Genomic DNA, 18,684 nt, shown 5'->3' on the forward strand with positions numbered 1-18,684 from the left:
GCCTTTTCTAATTATTAACCGATTCCATCTGTTGCCTAATAACTTTGCTGTGACACAACACGAGTAACAGTTAGTGTCCATGTTTTCATTCTAAAATAAAGAAATGGACCATTTTTTAAACCTATAAACTTAAAGCCTAGGAAACATTATTTTAGCTTCAGCTCCTGAACTGTTGCTGCTAATAACATTATTCAGCAGATTAAACCTGCTTGTGTTGGTATTTCTGTGAAGGGTATCCCAATAAAAAAAGCTATTTTCATCCCGGCACTTACCCCACCACAACTCCCACTTGGGTGTATTTTGTGTGCATCTGCACAACTGTTCACCAAGTGCAAGAGCTGTGCTGCAATCAGCCACAGTGCCAGCAAATATTTAACGTTTATGGCAGCAATGTCACTCTCACAGGCATCAAATGAGAAGGAATATTAGTGTTCAGAGCTATTAGCAGAGCAGAGACTGGGGCTGACAATGGAAGACACAGGAGAGGAGGCTCAGTCTCCTCAGCAACGGATATTTTTAGAGGTGCTTTTTAGACGCGGCTCGGATGTTAAAAGTCGTATAGGGTGAGTGTTGGGAGTAAAATATACGGCTTGTGAAGTTTCCAGCAGAAAAAAGGAGGCTTCAGTTTGACTTTGCACTTACCTACTTGGCTTTAACACAATGCAACAGGCCGTCAGGAAGATTAATGAATTATGACATTTTTCTCTTTGCCAGACCCAAAGCACTGCCCAGAACTTCGGTTTGGTTTTACACAATCCACTGGTTATTAATCTGCATGGATCCTTTTTAGGCCACTTTGATGCATATACTGTAATTAATGAACACAAGATGCTCTATGAGTCTGGTGATATAAACATTAAGACAAATGGTGCTGTTTTTTCTGGGCTGCCACACGTTTGTGAATTATTGCTTTTTAATTGTCTCTCTGGATGTTCTTGGGTTGACAGTGTTACAGAAGATGGTGGTCATCCATTGAATCTGAAGGAGGTCTTTAAATGGATATCTCTTAATTACATTGTGTCCAGTGGCAAAATGTAATTATTTAGTCAGCTAAAATTAATATAATATATGTAATGAGCAAGGGCTGCAATTACCAAGACCATTTAAAAGCCACTTAGGCCGTAATGAAATGCAATGTTGGAACAGCTTTCACAGCTGAAACTACACGTCAAAGGTATCACAGCATGCAAACAATCCACTGTGAGAGGAAATAAAATCATATTTATCAGCTTTGTGCAGATATAATGAAATGATATGTGATATAGTGAACGCTGTTAGTGGGAAGGTGCAGGATCAGCTCCAGTGCTTGGAGCAGGTGCAGGGATTGAGTCTGGTTCAATTGATGCTTCCTGTCCAAGGGTTTGAATCAGGGTCCTGGTGTCAGGGTACCGTGTATTTGACCATCCTATATACTCAGAGAACTAATAGACTGCACAGATGAATGGATGGTGTTAGCAATGAAACAAATTGTTTTGTCTACCCTTCAACCAACAGAGTTACAACACAAGCGCCCCTGGAGAGCCTTGTTGAATGTGCTTCATCTCCCAGAGGTTAAGTTCTCATCCCCTGGTTCTCTCCCTAAAGGTTTAGAAATAAAGCAGCCTGCTTCCGCTGATGAGAGGAGAGAAGGGAGGGATGAGTGCTCTGTTTCCACATAACAGATGTTGAGGAGTAAGTGGGACTGAAGTACCAGTGACGCAAAGACATCGTATCTAATGTTTGAGAAAGTCACTTGGAGCAGAGAGCTGGTGCTGCTGCTAAATTTCCCATGTGGCTATGTTGGTAGTGTAAGTATATGGATTGAGAGGGATACAGATAAAACTCTGCTACAGTTTAATCAAAGACTCAACAATCAGGAGCATGTAGATGCTAGAAAGGTGTGCAAACATTGTCAACTGTGAAAAGCTTTATTTGCAAGCTGTTTCGTGCCTATTATTATACATTCCATTTCACTTGTTCTTCAGTCAAACACATGAGGCCTAAAATAAAACAGTAAATGTACCAACAAAATTATGCAAACATAGATTTTAATGTTTTGTATACAGATGGTTCTGTTGTATAATTTTCAGTCATTAAGGAACTGTAAACATGTAAGTGAGTAAACTGATGTGGATGCAGTGGAGCATATACTTTTGCCTCTGTCTTTAAAAAAAAAAATCACCATCTACACAACTTCTGATTTAAATTTCGAGAGCACAGAAACAACAACAGAAGTTCAAACAAGCATGCCGGGCCAGTCGGTGGCAATAGATATAGGTATGTGCGATGTGAAACTGTGATGTCATTGTTTTCGAAAAACTCTACACTTAAATACACCTTTTTAAAAATCTGCACTTTCAAAGGCATTTGTAAAAATCAGTTTTAGTGATTTAAAATTTGGGGATGGAGGAAAAAAGGAAAATGTTTGTTGTGCAAAATATTTTCATGAGTGCGGACGGGGCATTAGCGACAGACCGATTGATTACTCAGCTCATTTCTAAGGCCTATACTTTTTACATTTCACATTTTGAGAAAACCGTGATTGGCCAATCTAAAATTAGATTAATAAATGCATTAAGTTTATAAATTGGTATAATTTCTTATATAATTTTTCTTTGTGTTGATGTTGTGTCACCCTTTTTCTACTTTAAATCACAATAGTGGAGCTGTAGCTCACATGCATGACCGGAGGAAAAATAAACTTGCATGCAGCCGCAGTGAAACAGAGAAACCAGAGGTCTGCATAAAAAGAAAACATCATTAAATTAATCCACAGTATAATAATAAAAAAAATGGCCACTGACTGAAGCCCCTCACTGACCTAACCGGAAGTGACTTTATGCACCCATGAGCAACACAGCCCAACATCCCTGTTAATTTAATGCCATCCGCTTTTCTTTCCTCATATTTCCAGTTTCCCAACCTCTTATTATCTGAGCTGAGGCCAGGCTTTGTTTTGTGGTGTGAGTCCAGCTATCATGAACTCAACTACAGGGTATTATTCCTGCACTGACTGCTCTTTGGACTGCTTTGCTCTGGGTCACGAGGGGAAATTAATTAGCATGCGCATACTCTCTGTGGCATTTTGGTAGAGCGACAGAACTATTATCCTGAAATGTTGCCCTGGGAATTAAAAAGCCTTCACTTGTGGGTAACCAGGGGAACGCTGCCTTTAGACTTATATACCAGAGGTTCTCTAATGGTTGAGGATGCTCTTTAAACACAAGCAGGAGAAATTTAGTAAACAGTTTGCAGGCTGAATAAAATTAAACAAGCCTGTGTGATAAGGAATATGGCTCAGTACAAATGGAACCAGTTTTCAATTACAAAATTGATGTACTTCCAAATGCTACCAAATTCCCCCGGTCTCACTGACAGGACCATAAACTGAATGGATGGGTCTCCAGGTCTTAAAGCTGCCCCTTGTGGTCCAAGGAGAAATACTGCACCTGTACACATTTAATACTGCATCTATAACAAAAAAGTCCAAAGGATTGAAAAGGATTTCTGTTAAAAAAACAAGACAGATGTTTCTGGGGGACTGAGACCTTGAAAAACACTCACCTGACTTTACTGCAATAATAAGCAATTGTAGTTCAAATATCTGCAGATAAGATCTGTTCAGATGTATTCCAGAAAAATGATTAAGTCGTTCAAACTTTTTTTCTTTTGTATTCCAATAAGGTGGCCTGTGCATTTCACAGTCGGTGAAAATACCACGTGAGCCAAGAGCTGGAGAGTTTGACAAGATAATTCGCAGGCTGAGTGAGAACCCGAATGCCCGAGCAGTCATTATCTTTGCCAATGAGGATGACATCAGGTGAGCAGAGCGGAATACTAATTGCTGTCAATTAACATCACTGTTAACCTCACTTTTTTCCACTTCTCTTGTAGGATACTTGCATTATAACGTTTACCTGCCAGATTTTTAAATGTTCCTTTGATAAGTTGAAGTTTGCAAATTTTACCAATGTCTGATGTGATAAATGTTGTTTAGTGATGTCTTAACCAGAGGCTGATTTTAAAATGTCATACATGTCTCCTGTGTGTATAACAAAATGAAATTGCCCTTTTCCCTTAAAATACAGACTGCTACCCATATGTTAATATTTGTAAGTTATAAATTGCAAATATGTTTATATTTGGGTGTATTCACATTTACTTTAGCCTCGTCATCGAGGACAATGCAGTGAAGCAGTTGGTAAATACAGAGACGAGGGAAAAAGCCCTTGGTAGAGCGGAAGTGCACTTGTTTTATTTTCAGGCTCATGTCCTTAAGCAAATCTAATAATTAAACAAAAGCTCTAGTTTGGTGCTAGCTCCACCGCTAGTCAACGTTGATCAGCCGACCTGTGCTTTACAGCAGAACCATGATGACAGAAAGCAACGTTTGCAATGCAAACAACATTTATTCCACAAGTTTCATTTTAGGTGCTGTCCAAAAACCAAAACACTACACAGAGTGCAACCAAGCTCAAGTCTGCCGGTGTACAAAGTTTCCCCATTTACTGAAGCATTTTTAATACTGGTACAACTGTCCAAATACTGAACCAACTATATACATTACTCAAGTACACTATTTAAATATTGCATTGAGGTTGTACTCGACGTAACTCCATTTTTACTTAACTTCATTTGAAAGTTTCAAGTCACTTTGTGAGTTAACATGCAAAACAAAGACTTAAATGTCCAACAGCTGCAACATTAAACTGCTGCCTGCATGTTAAATGTATAAAATAATATACATGATTATATAAAGCTCAACAATTGATTGTAGATAATGAATTCCTTTGCTACTTAATGTGTATTTTGCTGAACACTTCTGTTGCAAAGAAAAAATATGAATGCTTTTACTAAAGTTGTATATTTACCATGGTATTAATAAACCACAGCTACTTTTCATTGAAGCTGTGTCAGAGAGGCGTTGACTGGTCTATTTTGAATCCATATTTTATGATGGTGTTGGTTTACTATATTGAGCTGCATCCTATTGAGGATCCACCCCCCTATGTCCTTTCTATCTGACTAATGGCTTTATCCTCCTCCATTTGACGTCTAGTCATCTGTCCCCATTTTTTAAAATTTGACCACATTTTATGATAGAAGAGTGTCCCTGCCTTCCATGTGAGGATAAAATCTATCAATTTAAATCCATTTCCATTTTCCAAGCAACCCAGTTAGTGGGCCAGTTTATTCCTGGTGGAAGTGAGCAGTGATTTGGGGCTGTCTGGTGATGATGATCAGGGCAGAAGCCCCAGTGCTCATTGACATAATCCGGTCCTGATAACGAGTAATAGGCTGGATATATAGTAATTACAGAAAGCCTGGGGGATTTCAGTGCTGCAGGGCTGTTTTGATGGAACCCTTTAACTTGAAACCATAAATGTAAAGCCTCCCTACATAAAGAATGCAGAAAATGATTTTGCTGGAGTTGACCTTTAGGTTTTCTAGTAAGTAACATTTAATTCCTATACAAGGTTACAAATTCCAAAGTCCCTTGAAATGCTTCTGATTTTGTTTCATCATCTTAAAATGACTAACTTCTAAGATGGATAAATTGTGTTCTCATAAATATAATTTTTTTTTAATTAACATTGGAATGTGGATTGTGTAATGTGAAAACCACAAGTGGCCAAAAAATACCAAGAAAGTCAATTGGCAAAGTAGCACGTTTGTGTGAGCTCGAGCTTTTTTTGTAGAATAATTACAATTTTACTTTCAGAGCCAAGAACTAAATGTGTGTCAGGAACTGAACTCTCAACCTGTAGTTGTCAAGTCTAAGAGAAGCATCCAACCATGAACCATCCGCAACCCCGACACCTTCACTTTACTTCTCACTGAGTTATTTCTGTATCAGACTTGTCAGACTATCTAGTCATGTCTGCATTATGTAATCTCCTGACGGTGGGAAAATCTATTCCTTTCATTTTTCCTAAATGGAGCGCATAATTGCATCTTAAGAGATTCTCATTACGCTAAATTTCTTAAGAGCAGAATGGGGGGAAAAAATCATTACCAATCAGACATAACTCCTCGGGGTCATAAAATAAGGTAAAGAGACAAAGTTTGTCGGATGACTCACTGTGAGCCCACTACACAATTTACAAATATCTGTATTAATTATTTTAAAAGGTTATAACCTTCTTTTTAATGCAAATACAAAGCTTTATATAAGATGTTAAAAAAGTATCTGCCATGTAAAAAAGCTGATGTGGTGTACAACACAATATGATGCTTAATATATATTGCTCTAGCATCTTTGGGGCAATATAATGGCTGGTAATGCTTCACATGCCAGGTGGCTGGGTTTAAATTTTATGTTGCTGTGCTCCAGCCTCCTTGATGTTACACTGCTGCTGTAGCAAGGCTCCCCGGCAGGTTTTTAGTTTACGACTCCCCAAACTTACTTCTTCTGGCAACAGGCCTGGACAAATGTGGCAAGGGTTTTACTCTGCCACAGCAAAGAGAAACTTCACTGCACTGAGACTAACATGGCGTCTATGAGGGCTATTCAAATCAACTTAATTAGTTACCTGAGTACAACTTTGTCCAGACTCATCGTCATGAAATCAGCTTGGTATTGGCAGCTGCTCTTTCTCTTTAAAGTGCATATAGGTATTTTACTGAACATGCAATGATATGTATCAGAAAATAAATGAAACGCAATATTATAAAGGTCCAATCATTCATCCTTCTCAATTTCTGTCCCAAAGACGGCTCCTTCAAGCTGCTAAGAAGGCCAATCAAACAGGACATTTCATCTGGGTGGGTTCAGACAGCTGGGGCTCTAAAATCTCCCCAATTCTGAACCAGGAAGAAATGGCTGAGGGCGCCGTCACCATCCTCCCCAAACGACAATCCATCAAAGGTATTCATAACATGAGCCTGACTGACGGTTTGCTGATAATATCAGCTGATAAGAGCCTTTCACAGACATGTACCAAAAGGTATCAACTATTATTATACAGAATAAACAGAACAAAAAAAATTAACTGTTTGCAGTTTAGGGAAATGCATTTTCTTAATTCAAGTTCTATATGTTTAGTTGTATTTGCATTTATTTTAAAAATTGTCAGGCTTTATTCACAATATATTTCTTAACTTTACCTGAAATAATACTCACAACTATTTTTATTTGTTACTTTTTGTAAATTATAACTTGTCTTTGTGCTGTTCTACTAATTGTTATTTTACTGCATATTGTTTTATTCTACAAAAAGCTGACATTAAGTATATGTTTCAATGCAATGATATAATTACATATACCTCTAAGACTATATCAAAATTTGCAGAACCGCATTCTTTAATAACTTTATAATATCAAAGTCAGTCGAGTGAAATGCGATCACATTTACTTTCAAAGATCCAATAACAGATTGTTATGTTTCAATCACTGGTTCATGAAAAAAACTCGAGTGGAACCATCAGTAACATACTTAACATTTTGTTTAAAACAAAAACAACCTTTTTAGGTGATCACAAAATAACATATTAAATTGTAACTGCATCTGTCACCAATTCTTTTCAGGTTTCGATCGCTATTTCATCAGCCGAACATTAGAGAACAACAGGAGGAATATCTGGTTTGCAGAGTTCTGGGAGAATAACTTCCAGTGCAAGCTTAGTCGACATGCAGCTAAGAAAGGATCTGGCATCAAAAAATGCACAAGTAAGTATACACTGAATGTGATGGAACAAAAAGCAAAGGCAAATCATTTGTCATCAGGGAGAAAACAATCACACTAATTTAGGATTAAATGTAATGGCTGATGTTCATGAAGGAATCAGCTTTTACACATTTTAAATCAGCTATCAGAAATTTGATGTGAAGTGATACCACACTTTTGATGACTTGTCTCTGCTGTTCACTAGCTGTGTTAGTCGCTGCCATTTTTCAAGTGTTTACTCCAGACAGGAGACGCCGTGGTCAAGTGAGCGACACGAGGCACAGGATCGGCTGGTTCACTGCCACCGCCTCAGGAGCCATATCTACAGTGTGTGCTGTATTAAAACAGACCCAACAAAATGATTACTGAATTAGTTGCCAACTATTTTTTTTATAATCAATTATAATCAATTAAATCAATTACTAGTTGCAGCCCTAATGTTCCCATTATTTGTCTGTTGATTGCTTCAATTTGCAGTTAATGACAACAGCATTCAAAAACGGAGCCACGACATGCGTTGAAAACATAATCAATAGTGAATTCAATCTGCACATTCGAAACAAGCTTTAAGGTCATTAAAATCAGTCGTCTCCCAAGGTCTGTCTGCCACCCAACACGGCAGAGCAACGCTGCATGTCAAGTAGTCCTGATTTAAAGCCTGTGACTGTAAAGTATCCAGGGTAAGCATTCCTCATATATCTGTGTTATGGATGTTATGGAATACAAACATCAGCACGTGTCATTCATTTATCTGAAACTGCCCATGTTAGAGTCTAGTCCACAAAGACTGAGACTTACAAAACACATTTTCATGTCCATTATTAGAAACAGATATCTTATGCGGGACACTTTCAGAGAGGGTTGATCATGTATTATTCTATCCTCTGGGTTCCTGATCTAGTGGATATAGATGAAATGTCAACAAATACCATCAGAGAAACACTAAATTGGTTAAATGGATAAACAGGCAAAGCTGACCAATTAAGCAGAGATTAATTGTCAACTGTCTTCTCAACAATGTGTCCCTTGGTAGAACAGAGAGATGTTTGCAACAATCAACACGTAATCCTGAGTGATTTCTGCATCTATCAGTTGTCATGGAGGCTGCTCTTGAGCTAAATTGCTGCAGCCCCTCCAGGGCACAGTAAATCTTTACAGGCATGAGATGCTAACATATCACTCAGAGCTCACTGGAAGACTGCGACTATCCTCCCATTATTCCTCACACAAGCAAAATCATTTCCTGTCGCCACGTATGGTCTTTGCTTATCACAATACCACTATATAGACCATGTATAGTGTAGCGGGAAGTCTTCTAAGGAAAACTAATCAACCACTATGGACTGTGGATTGATATTCTTGAAGTACCAACATGATGAGATGGGCATGTCATTTTTTTGTTTGTGTGATATCAAAGCTTTTAATCGCACAATACAAGTCACTGGCAACTGATTTATGTGCCATTACAGCCAGGTAGTAACAGTTCATCTTCAAGGACTGCGATATTAAAGCATATCTGACTGAGCAAGAAAAACAACGCTGAGTGCAGATGTATAATTCACATCCTATTCCTGCATCCTTTCCCAGTGTTGTTGTGTTTGCTGCCCTAGAGCTCCAGGTTGACTTTGTTGTTTCAGAATGACATCGTCCTACCAGACTCTCATGTCACTTTCGTACTCTGTATCGATATTCCCAGAGTGTAGCAAAAACAGAATGAGCACCAGGTCATAACATACTTTAATTCTGTACACACACATATATATATATATGCATCAATTAGAAGTCCTCTCTTGGGTCAGGTTTATTTGTTTGCAGGTGGGACACCTTAAAATGTGACACAGCAGTGCTCAGGCTGCTATAAATAACTTACAGAAACATTGCGTGCAGTAGGTGTTGTGTTATAAGTAATGCTAGGCTGATATCCACCCCTCCTTCACCTCTCTCTCACAGAGCCACACACACACACACAAACACAGTGCAGGTACTCTTCTGTGCTGGTTGTCAATAATTCGCTGCATTACCAAAAAAATAAAGTAGCCTGCACAGATCTATGCACCAAGACTATAATTTGTAACAAGCCTGGCTTGTTTACACTTATCAGCAGCTTCATCATCGGTTTGGTCAATATCTGTGTTTTACTGTTTGATAAGGTTTCCTAGAGTTTTTAACTCTAAATGGTATACATTGCCTTTGTTAATGCATCAACAAAAAAATCTAAACTTTGTCAGACTTTGCTGTGAATATTGATGAAATTTACTTTATTAGAGAATAAATTATATTTAAAAACAGGGGTAGTGGGTCAGGTCAGGTTTGGCTTGTAGATTAAGGCATATTTTTGGGGTCGAGCAGTATGGGTAGAACAAGTGGGTGAGTGCGGGTAATAAAAAATTTTGACCTGGGCATCAGTCCTGAGTTTGATTTCCAGCCTGGTAGGAACTGCAGGAAAACCAGGATATTTATGAGGATAGATGGACACAAATCTAGTACCGAGCCAGCCAGGAGACAAAATGTAACTCATGCTGATGTGGCAGTGCTGCAGAGCTGTGAGTGAGCAGGTAACTACTGACAATGAACTATGACAAAATCAGCTCTAAGAAAGATTTAACAAGTAAGAGAACAAGTAAGACAAAAAACGTGACATACAATGTTAGACGATCACGATAAATCTATGTGTGGTGTGGTCTTGCGTGTAAAATGAAACTGAGGCCTGTATAAACCATTGCCATGGATTTTTTACAGCAGAAATTCCAGGTTACAGGGACTGATATAACATACAAGGTCTTTTAGAAGGTTTAAGAGTCGTGAGGAAAACTAGTTATAAGAAAGATGTTGCACATTATCATGAAATTCTCCTCATCAGAGTTTCAAATTTTCCCTTTGTATGACTAATAAAGCTATCTTATCTTATATCAGAAGTGAACAGAGCTGACATCAGTCCCAATTATTTTGGATGTTGTCCCACAAGAGCATGACAGAGCTTTAATATTCTTTTCCAAATTATTTCCAAAAGCATCATTTCGATTTGCCTCCTAAAATATGAAACATAACAGGGAATAGAATACTGACAAGAGGATTTGACAACAGTCATTTCATGCAGTATTTACTAGAATTTTCTGTCTTCCTGCACCGTTGGCAAAGATCCCCAGCAGACGTGATGCTTCTTGTTGACGTCACTCCAGCACACGTTGAGGCTCGGTTTGAGTGAAGCAAACCGGCTTGAGTCACTCCATTGCTTTGCATCTCTGCAGACATGAGTCATCAAGGCTACCACAAATACATGCCTGCTCAATTGTCTGAAGCCCACTGTTCACTGAAAACATCAAGGACATCACGTGCAATTAAGCAGTGTTCGACAGCTCTTTTATTCCCTCGAGATAAAATGCAAATGAAAAGAACAAAAGGATGTTTTCTCCACTGGGCAGAAATTGTTATTGACCTGCAGTGACCTCAGTTTCTTACCTAGACGTATCTACAAGTTTCCTTTAGCGAATTCCTCTGTAAAGTCAGTTACAGCAAGAAAAACTGAATTGTTTTCAAGAGCTCGCAGCTGCAACGATGGGTGTACTTCATCTGACTGACCGTGTCTTTGGAAGCAATGATGACAGGCAATGTCAAGCACTGTGGTCTATTCCTGTCTCCCGAGTTATAATGTTCAAACGTATTCATTGGATTAAGACAATGGGAGGAGTTTGCAATGGTTGTCAGCCAAGGTTCCTCAAGCCACTCACCAGGGCCATAATAGGAGATCATTTTAAGTGTTATTTTACAAACATTACATTACTGTATGTTTTCTGATATATTTTCACAAGATACAAAGAGTTTGTTTGCTGATATGTACCACAATGACAACATTTATTTTACAGAATAAACAATTGGTAAAAGATATGCATTAACATTTGCAGTTTGCATAAATTTTTTGTTCTTAATCAAAATACATATATGAAAACTTTACTCCCTCAAATAAGTATCAGCCCCTGACAAACCAGATGGAAGAGTCAGATCAGATGGGCTCTATGTGAAAGCTTTTTTTTTTCTTTTTGCACAGAAATATGGGCAACATTAAGAATTCACATATTGGGGTAACATGAAAACCCTTGTGAATATTGAAAGCTGAACGGTTTTTTTTCACTTTGACGTAAACCTATTGTGAACACTGCATCATGCATATTCTAAAATGTGGGTCAACTTCTGTTAGAATGAATTATGGCTAATCCAGACTAAAAGAACAATCCAGTGTGCTCTATCATCAAAGCACATTATTGGGCAGGTAACCTATAATTGTTACCGTAAAAAGAGAAGTCACAGTTCGCTCGAATCTTAAAATTAATTTTTTGCACCTCTGTATCTTGAATGAAAAGGAAGGCAAAATGAAACAATTTTGCTCCATTCAAAGGAATATTGGGCACAAGAACATACAGCCTTGTGGATCACTGCATTCTTTCAGAATCACAAGGTTGCCTTGATGAAAGCTCCTAGAGTACTGATAAATAGGTACAGTGGCAAGGTTTCATCTTCATTCACTTCAATGCTCGTTTTCACTGTTGACTAACCTTCCTGCAGGATCCAATTACTGTGCTTTTGCTATTGCTCAGCCAATGAAGCCAGGTAGGGGATAAAGTCTTTAAACATACAGTATGTATAAGGGAGAATGTTGGAGTGGCCATCAGAAACAAGTTATGTTAGCCTCCGTTTCACCCAGCATTTTATGAGAAACAGGGAAAGTACAGTTACAACGTTTTATGCCTCTGCCAGTCATACAAAACAAAAAATGGTCACAGTCTCCCCATTTGGTAAATAATGGCCAGAAAAGTGTTTTTGCAGAACATTAGAGAGGTCAGAGAGAAGCTGACCTAAAATATTATCACTTCAACGTTTTCTCATTAAATAAAATGTGTCAGTGCTGAAAGGGTTGGGAACCATTAGTCTGATCTGCAGGAGTTGCAGGATTTTGACGAAGTGGGGAAACTGGAGCTTTAAAGGAAACCTGCATCTTTACAGACCTTCTGACTGGCAGCCCACTGAGCTATCATCATTTCATTAATTAGAATGTGTGCACAAAATAGATAAAAAAAGACAGCAGACTATCTATTCAAGCTTTGTCTGTAGCACACATTTGTAGAATAACTGTCAATATTGAAGCTCTTTAAATCATCCAGAGGCTTGTCACTGATGTTGAATGGCTTCTTAGAAGTGAGCAAATACTGGGGAGCACATACAGTAGATAACAACAACACGAAAGCAGTTCATCTGTTTAAAGCTAACACTTGTTAAAACCTAGTATCTCAATCCAGATAAGAAATTCCTCCCATGGACATCTTACAAAACACTATTCTCCTTTATCAACTACACTATGTTGTGTTTTTTGTTATCTGATCTTGACGCACCCTGCACTGCCTTGTCTTGTGCTTCTCTTGACACAAACTTAAGAAACAAAAAAAGGGCAACCTTTTTTTGAGAAACATGGCTGTTAAGCATGTAAAGTCCTCAGATAGTCTACAGCTCTCTTGACGACAATAAGCACATCATTTAAATTATACATTTCTGTACTTATTAGCAATATCAAAGCAAAAACTGCTCTTAAGTTATTAAAAAAAACAGTGTTAGCCATTCTCCACCTTCTGTCCGGTCACTGAACAGTTTGACCATCTGGCTTCTTGACCTCATGCCCTCTCCTTTCTTATGACGTCCCACCCCCTTCAGACACAAATCATTACAGTATATTTTGTATGGCTGCTTACCTCCAGTTTAAAACTACCTGCTATCAACCCCAGTCCTAAAAGAAAACCCTGCTGATCTGGAGAAACTAAACATTAACACTACAACCTTCTATCTCCCATTTACTGCCAATTCAAAACGACTTGGCATCATGGGCAGCTAAATGTCTTGATTCAAATCTGATCTCATAACAACACAACTCTTCATTAGCACCACACACTCTGACACACTCACCACCACATCAGACAGACCTACAGTCACCTGAAACTTGACCAGGCTAATAGCTTCACTTCCATGTTAGTATTAAATTACATTTCTTTGGAGGAGTTCTTTGATTTGCTCTGTAATTCACATGCCTTTAGAACCTGAAGTGAATCAAAACACTTTCTTGTCACATTTAAGGCAATGCCAATGCAGACCACTAATTCCAGATTGTAAGTCTCAATCTTCAATCTTTTTTTCATTGAAAAAGGGAAATTAGCAGCACACGAGAATGAAAGAATGGCGGTGTTCAAATGGGTTATAAATAAAAGATGCTTGAAGCAGCGAGCATGTGGAGTGTCTGTGTTTACTAAAGCCTCTTCATTGCAGCTGTTCCATCACTGAAGTTTGTGATAGAACAAAGTCAAAGATCTTAACTTTTTGATATTATTTTTCAAATAATGAAATTATTAAAAAAAACTCAAATTAGTTTTTGAGGACACAGAGAGCTGTAGTGGCATACTAATTAAAGTTATTTTTCACCTTCATTTATGCTTACTATTACAAAATAACTCAAGGACAAGTCCATAATTATCAGCAAGTTAAAGCAAGGTGGACAAGCTGCCTTCAACAGAATGAGATTTTACCTAAAGCAGTTTACGTGTCTTTCTGCTCAGCTTATCTGTTAGGGGATTGGCTAATAAAAGGATAAGGCTACTTATTGAAACCTTGCTTTCCAATTAACACATTTTCAAAGCATTAGATCAACCCCAGCCATGATTAATATACACCTGTCATAACTAATTACATTAATTCTGCACAATGATTGGGCCTGTCTTGTTGCGTCTTCTACTCCTCCTCCAGCAGTCCATCACACTCTCTGCTCTTGATTAATAGATGTGCAGTGGCACGTGACTTACACAGGGAGATCATACAAACAAGACCCATAAGAGTGTTCCTCAGCAACATTGCTATTCTATATTTGTATCGACAAACCTTTGCTTAGTTTCACCTGTTTGAATCATCCTAGTTTCATGGAGCAATGCAGTGCTATCAGCAGCAATGAAAAATGCATTTTAGGAACAACCTTGTGTCTAATCAGTGATCAATGCCCTATAATGAGAGGGGCTGCACATGAGGCCATGTTGGATTTTGTGGAAGGAGATTCTGTGATTGATGTCTACAAGAAATACTATATAATTAGGTAGTTAACATGCACCATTCAATGTCTCAATCACTAAATAAATTAAATATGGTGAAAAAAAGAGTTCACAATTGAGCAATCATGCCTCTTTAAAGGCTATGATTTGCTTGATTTTACAGATGGCAACCGGCTTTTATTTCTTACATTTTTGACTGATTGTGAGTGTTATTATATTGTCTTCCATTAAAAAATATTCTGGTCTCAATTGCCTGTCGTGATTGCCAGTGAAACACAGGATGGGAATATATATATAAACGTTTTACCAAATAAGCGATCACATTCCCTCATGTATTTATGAATCAATCATGTCAGTTCTTTGTAGGAGAAATTTTCATCATTTCTCATATTAATTATGAATTGTGTTTTTTTTTTTAAGATCACGAGCGGATCGGGAAAGATTCGTCTTATGAACAGGAGGGGAAGGTGCAGTTTGTGATTGATGCGGTGTATGCCATGGCCCATGCTCTACACAACATGCACAAAGATCTCTGTCCCGGAAAAGTTGGCCTTTGCTCCAAGATGGATACTATAAATGGCACAATGCTGCTCAAGTACATTCGTGATGTCAACTTCACAGGTTGGTAGGAAGCCTCTACAGCTGCATGCATATGTGTATTTACCATAAAGTACAAGTTGTTCATGTGTAAGAGTGTATATGGTATCAGAAGAAGTCGCTGGAGCACACTGTATCATTCTTAGTCATCTGTGTGGTGTTACCTGGAGCAACTTGTATATCCTATTTTGGACTCACTAACTTGCCCATGCAGAGGCTTTGTCAGTGTACAATGGTCTCTAATTATCAGGCTACTGAATGTAAATGACTCGCAGCAAGTATAGGGGGCTGAGATCTGTAGGAGGGGTTGACAATCAGCAGCAGAACAGTGTGAACAGTGCTTTGTGAGATTTCCCGCCTTATCTTGTCAGCATTGAATTACCCACGCAAAAGATCTTCTGCATTTAATGTGCTGGCTGCTGAGTAAAATAAAATGACATGGGAATGAGAGGAGGAAGAGACAAGACAAGACAGCACCAGCAAAAACAGGCATCAGGAGTTTGCCAGTAGTTATCCAATGTTAACTGAAATTCAATGGTTTAGTGTTGACAAAGATAGTATGCAGTTATCTCTGACCAGGTCACATAAGTGACACTTGTATTCTATAAGTATTATTCCTAATTCCATTTAACTAACAGAGAAAGACCGACTGAGCTGCATTTTCTCTTCCTCTTTCTGTAAATAAAGCACTGATGTGGTGTTTATATTCTGACCAGACGATATATACTTTTTTTGCAGTTTGCACAAGAATAACAAAGAAAGCGGAACTGTTGCAGACACCAACAATGTATATGCTTTTGCTATTAATTTACTTTTGGAAGGCATAATAAATGATGAAGTGTTTAAGGTAATGAACATGATAGAATATTCAGAAAGCGTGACCAAACAGATAATTATAATCGTTAGGCTTAAATATGCAGTCTAAAAATACATGAGTCTACAAAAGCGACAATATAATATACGATAGCAAGGAGTAAGATGCACTTTGAAACGTAATTACAGGCTTACATGTACTGGAAAAGAAGCATACATAAGGAGTCCATTGAAGCTCATGTGTATGAATTTGATCCAATGGCTAGAACACGAGTGTACGCCACACAGGGTTTGACTTAGGTCAGCATTAGCAGTTATAACAACTTGAGATAATTGTCAGTCAGAGGAGCAGAAGGTCATGGTGTCCATGCAATCAAGCAGAATGCAACAAGACCAGTTGGACACATTCTTAAACTTGCTCCACCATCAGCAATGATTATACAGCAAAGGATACATTTAATTGTAATACAATTACACAGTGGGATCTTTGGGTGAGGGGCAGTTGCATCGCAGTGAGTACATGGTGGGAGTAACTGACAGTAAATAAGAAAAAACAGGAGCTTTAGGATGAAAAAACACCTACCCACTGCTGCAAGTGCTCCAAGTGTTGGAAAACAAAACATCAGGTCCCACATTAACAATTCCTACTGGTTGGTCAACATTTGAGGGGAAAGCAGTATAAATCTAAACTAGGCTCTCTGATGGTAACTGTTATTGTCAGACAAATCACTGTGCTAGCAAATCCAGATACTTGATTACAAAACAATTGCACAAATGCAAAAAATGCAGGTAGTTTGGACTTGATATTCCATGAAGGGCTGTGTCGTAACGCCTCTGCAGAGCCACAGTAGGGGTTGGCAACAGCTGGGATCAATTTTATTGGCAACTATACTGAGGGAAAAAAAGACATTTACTAAAGAGAACATTGCAAACAATACTATAAGGATGTTTTCAATGTAGTCAACATAACCTTTATTGTTGGGGATAATAAAGGTCAACTTGACACTAAGGTTTGCAGCACATACTCTTCACAAAGAATACATATGGAAAGGAAACTGCAGTGCTCTGCATTGTTTTACTGAAGGCCACATCTTCAAAGTCTTAACATTGTTTACCTGTTCCTTGGTGAACTTATTACTATGTAAAAGGGTCAGTTCTCATTTGTGTAAAATAAAGGAAAAGAAAAATGTTTGGAGTAGTTTTCCAAAGTCATATTTGTTTAAGTTTTACAATATGGATCAATTTAATGGAGTATAGCTTTAATCTGAAAACACTGTGTAACCAGTTTGTGTTATAGAATTAAAGTCTTTATGCATTCCTTTTTTCATGTCCAAGCCTTATTTTACTGGAAGGCTTGTCAGCACTGAAGCCATTGGGGTAACAACAGGGACGGCTAGAAAATCAATGCCACACATTACCGGCATAGTCTTGCTTTTAAGAATCGTTTGGCTCAAAAGGGATGGAGAATTTAAAAGGTTCATAGGAAAAACAGCAGGAAACTCTACATGATCCCAGTGTATTCTGGGAATTGTCTATAGTATGTCCATGCTGAGTAAAGGAAAGAGGAAACCAAAGCACTACAGATATTGTAGATGACATTGCTACTTATCGATGCATGTATTAAGATTACAGTCCCAGCGAGGCTGAAGGAGAGTGCAGCTGCGTAAATTCAGAAAAATTGCACACACTCAGCGGTACTTGGGGCCATTTTGTCCTGATGATATTTTGTTTTGCGACGTTACCATCTATGACCAAGTGATCAAATCAAACATTACAAACGGTGAATTAGCAGTGTGAAAAAGATTTCTTGTGCAGAAAACAGAGAATCTTTCTAGTGTTAAGAACCACGCAAACTATCAGAGGATGTCCAACTCCTAAGATAATATATAGTAGACATATTTATCAAATACAGCAAATATTACTGTTTGAAAGCCTAAACCATTCTTCAGATCAGTAATATAAAACTCTGAAAACATAATCAACCCCAGCATTGGCTCTGGACTCTGCCCAATGTAATGACTAATAACCATGTCTCCATTCAGAGTAGAAATAAAATACAATGTCTGAAATCTGTGAATCTTTACATTAATGCTCTACATTTATTAAGACAGTTTTATTATTGTGTTTTCTTTTAGCAAATTCCCTCAGCAAGTTCAGCAGTCAAATCTGTGACTTATTTTGAGAAGTTTTTATTCAACATGTGTAAACGCATTTCTCATTGCTTTCAGTAAGTGCTTAAAGGAGTGGAATGGTTATTCATGTTTAACTATAACAGTGACATCCTGAAAATTACTGTTTTGTTTTAAACATGTTACTGATTCTTAAGAGAAGCAAAGCACAGCTTTAAATGTGCGTCAGCCTTCAACAAACAAGCCATAAAATCAAGAAATGCATGGAAAGGTTTGGAATGAGCAGACTAGTTACGAGAGGGAAGATTTGAGCTAATTTAAATTTAAGTATCACAGAAAACAAAGCTGAGTTTCACAGCCACACCAAAAACATTAAGCATGTTATCGCCAATATGGAGTCTTCAGTGTTATTGAATTAACATA

General features: G+C 38.0%; 1 protein-coding gene and 1 long non-coding RNA gene across 8 annotated transcripts in view; one reads left to right on the forward strand and one right to left on the reverse strand.

The window, feature by feature from the left end:
- LOC138410437 (uncharacterized) overlaps positions 1-18,684 on the reverse strand; it is a 211,632-nt gene that overhangs the window by 133,953 nt on the left and 58,995 nt on the right. The window lies entirely within an intron of this gene.
- LOC109635196 (metabotropic glutamate receptor 4-like) overlaps positions 1-18,684 on the forward strand; it is a 167,182-nt gene that overhangs the window by 132,858 nt on the left and 15,640 nt on the right. For both annotated transcript variants that reach the window (XM_069526000.1, XM_069525999.1), the window contains exons 5-8: positions 3,664-3,799; positions 6,693-6,847; positions 7,508-7,648; positions 15,143-15,343. In XM_069526000.1, the coding sequence (XP_069382101.1) occupies positions 3,664-3,799; positions 6,693-6,847; positions 7,508-7,648; positions 15,143-15,343 (633 nt within the window). The remainder of the gene's footprint in view (positions 1-3,663; positions 3,800-6,692; positions 6,848-7,507; positions 7,649-15,142; positions 15,344-18,684) is intronic.

Source organism: Paralichthys olivaceus, chromosome 6, assembly GCF_024713975.1.
Source record: "Paralichthys olivaceus isolate ysfri-2021 chromosome 6, ASM2471397v2, whole genome shotgun sequence".
Classification (NCBI taxonomy): domain Eukaryota; kingdom Metazoa; phylum Chordata; class Actinopteri; order Pleuronectiformes; family Paralichthyidae; genus Paralichthys; species Paralichthys olivaceus.